This window comes from Typha latifolia, chromosome 3, assembly GCF_019914945.1.
Source record: "Typha latifolia isolate L0001 chromosome 3, TyphaL0001v2, whole genome shotgun sequence".
NCBI classification, from domain to species: domain Eukaryota; kingdom Viridiplantae; phylum Streptophyta; class Magnoliopsida; order Poales; family Typhaceae; genus Typha; species Typha latifolia.
In genome coordinates this window covers 14511823-14523315 of record NC_133088.1, presented here as the reverse complement: position 1 = coordinate 14523315, position 11493 = coordinate 14511823, and the positions used below count along the sequence as shown (strand labels likewise).

Sequence of the window (11493 nt, the reverse complement as noted above, 5' to 3'; positions counted from 1 at the left end):
TGTATGACATTACCTACTTTAGTAGGCTGCAGTGAGAGTTGCTGTTGATGTTTAGAGTCCCCACTTTTCATTGTAAGTTTGATGATGTGCCAATCGATGACAATGAGGCGGTTGATGCGATGTTTCTTCTAGCAGATCAAAAGAGCTCAGTCACAGCAATTTATTTGGATGTGAGAGTGAGACTAATTAATTCCCAAACTATGTGAGAGTCACATCAATTCAGTGTTGCACTGTCCAGACTATGAGCTCTCGCGAAACAGAAGACGACGGAAATAGGCCCCCAGCCCCTGCTGGAGGAGAAGACGTCCACCTCAGAAGAGCAACGGCGTCCAAGCCAGCTAAAGAAAAGGAAGCCTATCCGCCCTCGGGACCCGAGCAGACAAACCACAGAACCTGGGCCTCAGTAGCAGCCGGCAACAAGCGGCCAAAGGAAAATATAGGGAGGATCCCGGCTGAAATACTTGCCAAACTCAAGCAGCAAACGACGGACTGTGTCATCGTCGACCCTGAGGTGTTGGCCAAATGCAGGGAAAAATGGAAGCGTACCCTCTTTGGGAATTCCTGGGTAGAGGACTCCCTCTAGAGAGACTCAAAAGCATTCTAGCGAGACTATGGCGAGGAATCTCCGGATTCTCCGCCTCTGACATGGACAATGGATTCTACGCATTCCGGTTCGACAAGGATGAAGACATGGACTACGTGCGGAGAAACGGCCCATGGACGATCACCGGGAAAGTCTTGAAGTTGATACCATGGCAGAACAACTTCAGACCTTCCCTAGCAGCGTTTGATACTGCTCCAACTTGGGTCCAATTCCATAACCTCCCAAAGGAATACTGGGAGTTGGAAGCTCTCATCCAGGTCGCAGCTTACTTTGGGAAACCTCTGGGTGTTGACGAAACAACCATGGATCACACCAGAAGCCATTTCGCTCGCGTATGCATCGAAATCGACCTCTCGCAGCCACTGAAAACAGTAGTGTGGCTTGGCCCAAAAGAGGATGAGCTGGATCAGACGATCATCTACGAGAGTATCCCAGCCATCTGCTACAAGTGTGGAAGGATAGGACACAAGGAAGAGCGATGCAACGAGCCTAGCAAGGAAAGGGAAACAACCGGAGGGAACGGTCAGGCCGAAACAACCAAGGAAGAGGTCATTATGGGTGAAGGAAGCACTCCAGTAGACCCGGAAGCAGCTCAAGCTAGCTCTGTCTACGGCCCATGGCTAACGGTGCAAAGGAAGGCCCATAGGAGGCCGCGGGCAGAGCCACTAAAAGCCAAGGAGCTGGTGCATCCCGCTCAGGCTGCACCCAAATGGCATACCCATCCAAGATTCCGGGGAGATCACGGCGACGGCAAAAAGCAGCCTGGCTGGCCACCCAGCCAACATGCTCCGTCAAACAACCCAAAACACCACCAAGAGGTCAAGAGGAAAATGCCTAACGGCAGCCCTCGAACCGACGGAAAGAGCACCTCACAGCCACAAGGCCGCGCGCAGAGCAGCTCATACCCCAAGGACGGCGAGGTACCCCACGAAGAAGAAAGAGGCAATGCCGCGTCAGGGGAGAACAGCGCCACACACTACCGAGGCCCTCAAAGAGAGGCGTCCAAGCAAGCTTTCAGACCCAGACGTGAGAGTAATCCTGCTCCATCCTTGCAAGCAACCATCAGGGAGGAACCCACACCCGACACGTGGAATGAACATTTAATTGGAAGCGATGGAAAGGCGGAAGAAACAACAGGCTCACATGCATACGTAGAGTCTGTTCAAGCCAGCAGGGTGGCCATCATAAATGGGATTGACATCCGCCTGGGCTCTGGCCATGCTGGGTCCGCTCGCTCCGTGTACGTCAAAACCTTCAGAAGCCAGACCCATCCGTCCACCTACCCGCCAGAGATATACCAAGACGGCATGGCGAGCTTTCGGACCACGCCGGAACCCTCCAAGGACCCCAGCTCTCAGGCTAGCCACGAAGGATTAGTGCTAAGCGTCCTAGGCAAGCTCTCCTACCAGCCCAACAGCACAATGATGAATGCAGCATGGACGAGGACGATACCAACCTGCAACTCGCCCTGGTGGACCCAACCACGGCCACGCACTCAGAAGCAGTTTCCATGGAAACGAAGGGCAATGCAGTCGAGCCAGCAGCAGGCACGGAGAGAGCACCTACCTCTAAGCGAGGCAGGTTACACTAAGGTCCCCCACACCTCCAATAGTTTACTTATGAATAAGGCCTTGATATGGAACTGTAGGGGCGCCATGAAAAAAGAAGTCCTGGATAGATGCCGGGATCTCAACCGGGAGCACAAGATGGAAATCCTGGTCCTTCTTGAAACACATGCGGACTGGGCCAAGGCAGCCACGGTGGCCAAAGCTGTCGGGCGATGCTGGTCCTGGTTCTCAGTGCCCGCGGTAGGAAGCTCCGGGGGGATCATAGTAATGTGGAAGACCAAGCTGGGATGGGTGGATATCCTAGCAACCTCACGCTATGCTGCCCACCTAGTCTTCACTTCCAAGAACGGCAACACCACGCTCATGTCGGTGGTTTATGCAAGCAACATCCTCAGAGAACAACAACACCTATGGGACGAGCTCCTCCAGCTCGCCGCCATAAACATCCCTTGGGTGGTGGCAGGGGACTTCAACGCCTACCTCAGCACTAACGAGAAGAAAAGTTGCGGAACGATCGAGCTCGGCCCGAAGGGAAGAGCATTTGCGGACTTCATTGAAGCAGCTGGTCTATGCGACCTCGGCTTCGAGGGGCTGCCCTATACGTGGTGCAATAACCAAGCTGGGAGTCGGCGCATATGGGTGAGGCTGGATCGAGTGCTGGCAAACACCAGATGGCTAGGACAGCACCCTATGGCCAAAGTCAGGCATCTCGACCGCACAGCCTCCGACCATGCACCACTCCTCCTGTCAACCCCGAGGACAAGCTCTCCAACAGCGCGTCCCTTCCGCTACGAACTGCTCTGGCTAGAATACAAGGAGAGTGAGCAGATAGCGAGGGAAGTGTGGGTTGCCGGACGCCGCGGGAATCCCATGCACACCTTCACCCACAAGATCTGCCAACTCCAAGCAAAGATGAAACGCTGGAGTCGGGACACAGTAGGCGACCTTGAAGCCAAGCTGGTCGATATCTGTCAGGAGCTCGAGGAGTCAGAGCAGCTGGATGCCGCCGGAAACCTTCCCGCAGACGGACTCGGCAGACTCCGCAGCCTCTACCACCACAAGTCCGCCCTCAGCAGACAGATCAACATAAAATGGCTACAGAGATCGAGACTCCAATGGGTTCAAGAAGGTGATCGAAACTCCAAATTCTTCCACCTCACGGCGACGACCCGACGTCACCGCAATAGGATCTCCGGCATCTTCCAAGACGACGGAAGGTGGGTCCAATCCAAGGAAGAAGTGGAGGAGACCTTCCACGCGTTCTACAGCAAATTATGGGGCCCGATAAGTTCAAATGAATCGCAACCCACCAGCTGGCCATCCCTGCCTAGGATATCACCAGAAGAAGCCGAGCATCTCACCGGAGCAGTATCAGAGGCAGAAATAAAAAAGCCCTGTGGAATCTCCCTCGGGGCAAAGCTCCGGGCCCAGATGGTCTGCAGGTGGAAGTATACATCAAATTCTGGGATGTCATGGGCAGCGGCCTCTACGAAGCCATAAGCCACTTCTTCCGCCATGCTAACTTGCCCCACCACTGGGGCAGAACCCTAGTAACCCTAATTCTGAAGAAGGATAGCCCCACCTGTCTAAAGGACTTCCGCCCAATCTCGTTGTGTAATGTCAGCTACAAGATCATCTCCAAAATCCTAGTGGAGCGCATGAAAGCCCTCCTACCCAGGCTAGTCGGGCCGGAGCAAGCGGCCTTCATTGCATTGGCGAAGCATCTCAGACAATACATTGGCGGCCCAGGAAATAGCTCATTCGATGCACCACAACAGAGGAGAGCCACCGTTGTTGATGCTCAAGCTTGACATGGAGAAAGCCTTCGACCGCGTCAGTTGGGCAGCGGTGCACCAGACGCTGACTAGAATGGGTTTCCCTGAGCAATGGTGCAACTGGACCATGGCCTGTGTTACCTCTCCGAGGTTCGCATTCCAGATCAACGGGCAGCAAACAGAGTGGCTGCTGCCACACCGCGGGCTACGGCAGGGCGACCCACTATCGCCATACCTCTTCATCCTGGTCTCCCAAAACCTGACGAGTCTGCTCAACGAAAAGACTGCTTCAGGCCAACTTCAGGGCTTCAGAACGGGGGACGTCCAGCTCACTCATATGCTATATGCGGACGATCTGCTGGTCACAGCACAAGCCACGCCCCTCACCGTGTCGGCGATCCTCGACTGCCTAGAGGAGTACTCCCGGCTGACAAACTAGAAGGTAAACCTCGATAAATCCGAGCTTTTCCTGCCACAATGGATCAAACCGGAAGAGAAGGAGATAATCTGCAACTCCCTTGGACTCCGACTGGCCTGCATGCCTTTCACCTACCTAGGTGTCCAAATCTCAGGCCAACGCATCAAGGTGAAGGAACACAGTCACTTAGTCGATCGGGTGGCGAAGAAGCTAGCGGGCTGGAAAAGAGGGGTACTCTCGATGGTCGGCAGGCTCACGCTCATCAAGGCCACCATGCTAGCGATCCCCGCATACTAGATGGGCAGCACTTGGTTGCCGGGACTCGTTCTGGAAGCCATCACCAAGAAAGCCAGAGCTTTCCTATGGGAAAATGGCAACAGACGTGGTATGCACCTCATCGGATGGGATACAGCTACGCGCCCTAAGGAAGAAGGCGGCCTGGCCATCCTAAAGCTCACGCAGGCCCGCACGGCACTCGCCGGGAAGCTGCTCTTCCAAGTGCTGAACCAGGCAGATAAACCATGGGTTCGCATCCTTACGGCAAAATATGGGGTGCTAAACCCATGGGATCCGAGCACGCCTCCCAAGGCCTCCTGGGTATGGCGGGCCCTAACCAGAACTGCCTTAACTTGCGAGCAGGTTGCCGCAAGCTGGTGGGCAACGGCCGATCAACACGGGCAGCCATAGACCCGTGGATCACTCCAATACCGTGGACTCGGCAACCGCGCTGCATGCACCCTAGCCTGCTGGACGAGAAGCTGCTAATGAGCGACCTGAAGGGCTGGCCAAGCGAAAGACTACTGTCTGACGCCGGGTCGGACCTAGCCTTCGAAATCACCTCGGCTCTATCGATAAGGACCGAAGAGCCAGACAGATGGATTTAGTGGCCACACCGGGAAGGAGAGCCACGCGCTAAGTCCATCTACACCCACCTTCAACCCGGCAGCCAGCCCAACTGGGAAGGGTGGCGAGCGCTGTGGCAGCAGCTCCCGTTGGCTCCGCGGGTACACCTGTTTATATGGAAGCTCTGCTGGGGCAGACTGCCCACCCGCGCCTACCTGTATGGGCTTCGCATCGGGCCAGACGAGAAGTGCGCCCTGTGCGGCATCCACCCGGAGACGACAGACCACCTATTCTTCTCATGCAGATACGCGTTGGAAGTGTGGGCCCTGCTAGCACAGGAGCAAGCCTGGACACCAACTGAGACGAGCCACGTCGGAGCAAACTGGCTCTACGACGAAACACAGGACCCTGCATGCAAAGCCTTAATCGCGGCAACCTTCTGGACGGTGTGGAAACAGCAGAACGCACGGGTGTTCCGAGGAGAAAACGACACGGCGAAAACGGCAGTTCGCAGGGCGGTGCAACTCGCTCGGGACTACGCCAAACCAATCCGGCAAACGCTTAAGCCCACTAGGCCACGGAACGAATGTAGATGGGTGGCCCCACCCCCTGGCTGGACCAAAGTGAACGTGGATGGCGCCCACGCACCGGGCGACTACCAAGCGGGAGTAGGAGTTGTGCTCAGGTCGGCAGACGGCGCGCTCCTGCAGGTAGCTTGGGAGCCCACGCCGGCAGGTTCGGCATTACAAGCCGAGGGTATGGCCCTTCGGCTCGGGCTAGTCCTAGCTAGTGACCAAGGACAGGTGGTGGTAGAAACCGATTCTCTCGAGCTGGTGCGGATCATGAAGTCGGAGCTCGGCTGCCCCTGGAAGCTCCGAAACCTAGTTGCCGAGTGCAAATCACTGCTCGGCTCTCTCCCAAACTATCGCCTCACCCATACATACAGAGAAGCCAACCGTGCGGCTGACTGGGCGGCCAAACGGGGCAAGGCTGCGTCGCGCTCCGTCCGGCTAAGGCCGGGGGACCCCATTCCCGCGGAACTTTGTAACTGCCTAACGTTCGACGCCTTAACCCCACTTGGGCGTTAAGCCAGCTTAATATAGCTCTTATTATCAAAAAAAAAAAAAAAAAGAGACTAATTAATTCCCCAAGAATAGGCTCTACGAAGTTGGAATGCTCTCAAGCAAGTGTTGGTTTCTCCTCTACGCAGTCAGAAAACTTCGCTACCCCATGCATCTGGATCTGCTGATGCTCCAAGTCAGCCGGCAGCACATAGACCGGTGAGTAGTTTGCATATGCAGATGAAGCAATTTCTTGCCAGTCCAAGTCAGCCGGCTGTCAAGCAATCTACACGATAAACTGGTGCAAAATTGGGTCAATACTACGAGACTGATAGTGATGCAACTGCCATTATTAAGCGGCGGAAAATGAGCAATTATATGATGTGTGCATGACCAATGACTTAGTGGACACTACTAGTAGCGAAGATGACATTGATGCGCTGCTGGAAGCTGACACAGATGAGGACTCAGATGAAGACTCATATGAGGATGTAGAGTTTCCTCGTTCTCCACCTCCACTTAAATGGACTAACAATGATGCAGTGCCTCATGCAGTTAGAGGCAATGCAGTCTCTCGGTCGCCTGCACCTTCTCGCCTCAACAGCGATCTTCTCCCTGTGGATCTAGGATGGTCAGTGGTATGCAAAGTCGGACACACTTTTCAATATTATAAAATGCCATTATTAGATTATTGGCTCCATTTTTTCAACAATGTTTTTTTTTTTCCTTTTTTTCAGGCTGAGAAGCATGGCCATGCCTGATTGCTGAAGTGGTGCAGTAGGGAGAGCAGCACTATCAGATATTGCTTCCTTGTGTGAAAGAGCAATGAGGATGGTTGATGGGCGGGCACTATCAGATATCGCTTTCGTGCCTCTTCCTCACAAGTTGAGGGGATCGCTATCCTCGTCTCCCTTCCAACCAAATTCAGGCAGTCAGGGAGTATTACAACAGGAGGAGCCTATGGTTCCCCACGGTAGGGGAAGAAGTCAGGGAAGAGGTAAAGGCAGAGATAGAGGTCGAGGAGCAGGCACGAGTTCTGTACGGAGATCCGTTCCACAGCTGCAGATGCGGGTCCTAGCAGGCCAGGCCAGCTGGTTGTGGTAAAAAGAAGAAACCAGCTCATTTACAACCCTGAGTATACGCAAGAAACCCTATGGTGACAGGGCTACAAGTTTTGTGTTAAAACATTTCGGAATGGACAAATTATGTACATTTAGACCTGCTTCTGTATAGAGTTATATTGCGTGTTTTGACAATGTTTTATTCTGTATTGAGTTATATTCTGAATAGGTTTTGACAATGTTTTATTGTTTTCGAGTAGCGTTTCAATGAATTTCAGTGAGGACTTGGAGGTTCAGAAAGATTCAACAAGTGCTCTGGAGTTGTTCTGAAGAAGTGCTCCAAATTTTTTTTTCAGTATCTCGTTGTCCGCTGCTGCTGTGGAATTAGCAGAAGCTTCTACAGGCTGATGTATCTTTCTCTTTTTCTCTTTAAAAACATTGCACACACAAGAAACCTGTGCACATATTTGTAGCTCGAGCGGAATCATTTCATTCCAATCCTTTTTGAGAGGTGACACCTGGTTTATGAAAATTGTAAGATATGATATCCAATCTGAATATACTCTGGCTGATGCAATGCAGTTGCAATTTATTGTGCGGAAAGTAAAATAAATTTTCATTTTAGCATAGACCAAATTTCTGATTTCAATAATTAAGCATCCAAAACAAAATTCATTGTACATATTTCATGACCTCGATCCAACCAAGACCATTATGTTTAGGCAAACTAGCAAGGTAGAAAAGCAAATTAAAATATACAACAAAACTGCGTGCCTGGTCTCCTCCAGAATCCTAGTTCAATCCTCATCAGAACTCTCATAGGATAAACCTAACAAGCTTCCAACAGCATTCTGTGGTTTGGCAACCCCCACATTTCCGCTTGGTTTTGAAGGCGAAATGTTTGTTGCTGTTTGTTGCGCGGGGATCCTATGTGATGGAACTGGAGCACCCAAAGATGTGCTTGATCGCTCGTCAGAAGGTTGGACTTTTTTTAAGCACTCTTCATGGTTTGCAATTGGTTTATCACTCTCTACTAAATCAGAAGGGCTGCTGAGCCTCTGTCTCTTTGGTTTAATTTCCACGATATTCTTCAAGAGGTCTTGCTGCCTGCACATAAAGAAGCAGTAATGTTAAGAAAAATAGTAGTAGCAAATTGCAAAGATTAAGTGTGAATTACCTGATACTACTTTTAGGTTTGGGTTCAACACGAAGAGGTAGCGGCAGTGAAGCAGGCGTGGAATCTGCTAAAATTGCTGCTTTGTAGAATACAAGTTAAGAAAGCAAATAGTATTTAAATGGGCAAAATCATAAAATAGATGCTCATAATGGTCAGTCAAAACATCAAAAGGATATTTTAAAAGCAGCAAAAGCCCTTTTTTCAGTCCTGCGGAGAAGACGTTCAGCATCTTCCTCAGCTTCCATTTGTTCTTTCAGGTAGAGCAAGTCATCACTGTCCAAAGCTGAAGGGTAAAAGGATAAAAAAGTTAACAAGACAATGTACATAGATAATGTTAACAATAAGAGGAGCAAAGTACCTCCTCGCCCATGAAGGTAACCTCCACGTTCACCAGCAACCTCCTGCATCTATTAGCATCAACAGCCCCAATGGGAGATGCCAATATCCCTGCCGGGGCATGTTATCAGAACACTATATCTCAAAGAACTTAAATGTGCCTTACTAGAAGAATATTTCAAAGGCCAGGTAAAGAGAACTTATGCAACAACCTATTTCACGTACAAGCAACAACTATGTGCCATAGATTACTATCAACAACAATATTATGGTCATATCCTTTTCGCAACAATATAAGGTCACACAAAGTATAACTTAAGTGATGAGAATGACGAATATCTAAAAGAGCCTCCGAGAACTGATGTCAAATAGGATTAAAGAAAAATCAAGCAAGAGAGGGCTTAGATAATTGGCAGGTAAAGTTATTTAACCCATTTAGTACAATTCATGTTTACAAAACCAAACCCACAGTAAACTTTTCAAAGTTACCGGTAGATGCAAGAAGGCTGAATGATGCATAAAATAATATCTCAAGCACGAAGTGATCTTCATCTCAGTGGCACCATTAAACCAGTGCAGTAACTAGACTTAACTTATAATAAATGAAATATATAACATAATCTAATTATCAAGTATGGACTTTCAAGCTACTATTAGCAGTTTAGCAATTAGCATTGAAGCGCGAATACTGTTTCTCCACAATCCACTCTCCATTATGCTTTGTTTCTCCAAGACATTCAGATGAAATTTAAATGCAATAAAAGAAACCTCCCGAGAGATATCAAATGATCATTTTAGTCCCTAGTTAATCAAAATCAACCCACCAAACCACCAAAATTTCCCAGAACAAAAGAAAAGATAGATTTGACAAAATGCTGTTAAAATATCTGATTACAACCACTTTAATCATGTTTTTTTTTTTCATCTTTCAGTTTTCTATAAAGAGGGCAATAATTACTACATGAAACCATCATGTATCTGTTGAATGCCAGGGATCCAGGACTTATTCCAAACTCTACAAGAGCAAAAAATACAAAAGATAAGGCAGGAAGACCCTATATGGTCATCAGGGTTATATAATTGTTCATGCGTAGAAAATCAGAATCCATTGAGAGTATGTGATTGCACAAATAAAAGACAATCAACAGGACGCAATAGATTATTCCTTGCCATCTAATATTATCCTATTCCGTGGAGCTCTAATCCTAGAAAGGATATGCCATGTATCAGTAAGATTTAGTTGGTACAAATTATTTCTAGTATCATCCCGCTATTGCAACCTTTTGGGCAACTGATTTTTAGACCAAAAGTATAACTGCAAGTACTTCGGACTCCCCTGGGATTAATTCCAAGGTGAAACTTGAATTGCCCAACAGGCAGAAATGTCAGAAAAAGGAAACCTACATATAAGACTATGACTCCAGTTACATAACAAAAAACAATGCATAGTTCAAGGTTATTCCAATGAGACATAATTCCTATATAGTTACTGCATCAAGACATTATTGTGAGAGTAGACCATAAAAAAGAAAAAGAAAGATGGATAACAATCAAGTGTATCTTCCAGCACATACTAACTAAGCTTATCAGAAACATCAAAAAGACAATAAATTTTTAAAAAATAGCAATAGAAGAGCCGATTCGCTAACCTTTGCTACCATGCGTTGGAAAGTGATGTCTTCGTCGTCAATCTTATCCTTCCCCTTTCCCCATTTCTTATCTACCAAATTCCACAGAAAACCAACACAAAGGCATCACTTCAACCAAATCCAGCTCATCCAAAGATCCCCATAAAGCTTTAACTCCGAACACTTACAAATAACTCAAACAAAAAGAAACCAAGGGATCGATTTTGGTACCTTTGGGGTCGCTGAGATTGGTGTATTCTCGAACCTCTCGCCCCGCCATTGACACCGATCGCAAAGCAAAACCCTAATCTCAATCGCCTCCTCTCCTTCAGAGCGACAAAGATTAAGGATAAATTATATCCCAAATGAACTCCGATTAGGTTTCGAAAAACACGAAGAAACCTTCGCGGAGGCCTTATCGAAAATCTCGAACCTTCGTAGTCGTGGGGTGATGCTGGTAGCGGATCCGGATCGGGTTTGAATTGGATGTTGACATGATTCGGGTCGAATTTATACCTGACTCGAGTAGAGGGGATCGGGTTCTATATCTGAATATTTGCTATCCGTTAACTATCATTATTTGTAGGGTTAGGGTTAATTACATTTGACCCTCCATTAGAAATTTTGTTAGAAAAAATATAAAGATCGATTAAAAGTTTACTATCTAGATAAATTGTCATAAAGATCACTAAAAAGTAGTATCTCAAAGAAATATGAGAGTACTTTTGTCCGTCTATTAAATTGGTCAAATTTTTAAGATCATTTTTATCAGCATTATTTGTAAAATATTAACATAAGAGGCTTAGCAATATGTTTAAATAGTTTAGGAGGTGTATTTGCCTATTTTTTTTATATAATTTTTTAGTTTTTATTTTTTGAGAGGATGAAAGCGATTTAGAATGATAGTTGAGAGAATCAAGATGTAATTAACTCTAAAAGTTCTTCATATCTCATCATTTCCACTCCTAGACAAGAGTAAAAGTTTTAATATATGAAGATAATAAATCAGTAAGGTGAATTAT

General features: G+C 48.0%; 1 protein-coding gene across 2 annotated transcripts; it reads right to left on the bottom strand.

Annotated features, from left to right (window-relative positions):
* Positions 1-7949: 7949 nt before the first annotated feature.
* LOC140783754 (uncharacterized) lies at positions 7950-10905 on the bottom strand. 2 transcript variants are annotated; one of them, XM_073130780.1, is made up of 6 exons: positions 10703-10905; positions 10493-10563; positions 8866-8914; positions 8684-8790; positions 8508-8590; positions 7950-8437 (listed from the first exon to the last, which is right to left on the bottom strand). In XM_073130780.1, the coding sequence occupies exons 1-6, from the start codon at positions 10749-10751 to the stop codon at positions 8128-8130; spliced, it is 669 nt and encodes a 222-aa protein (XP_072986881.1). In that variant the 5' UTR covers positions 10752-10905; the 3' UTR covers positions 7950-8127. The 2 variants fall into 2 exon arrangements, with proteins under 2 accessions (XP_072986881.1, XP_072986882.1); XM_073130781.1 differs by having other exon boundaries at positions 8866-8954; positions 10703-10888.
* Positions 10906-11493: the final 588 nt, after the last annotated feature.

Coding starts and splice junctions, on each gene's coding strand:
- LOC140783754 (XM_073130780.1), bottom strand. CDS start 10,751: ATGGCGGGGCGAGAGGTTCGAGAATACACCAATCTCAGCGACCCCAAA. Junction 8,791..8,865: donor TTACCTTCATGGGCGAGGAG/GTACTTTGCTCC, acceptor TTTACCCTTCAG/CTTTGGACAGTGATGACTTG. Junction 8,438..8,507: donor AAACCTAAAAGTAGTATCAG/GTAATTCACACT, acceptor CTTTATGTGCAG/GCAGCAAGACCTCTTGAAGA.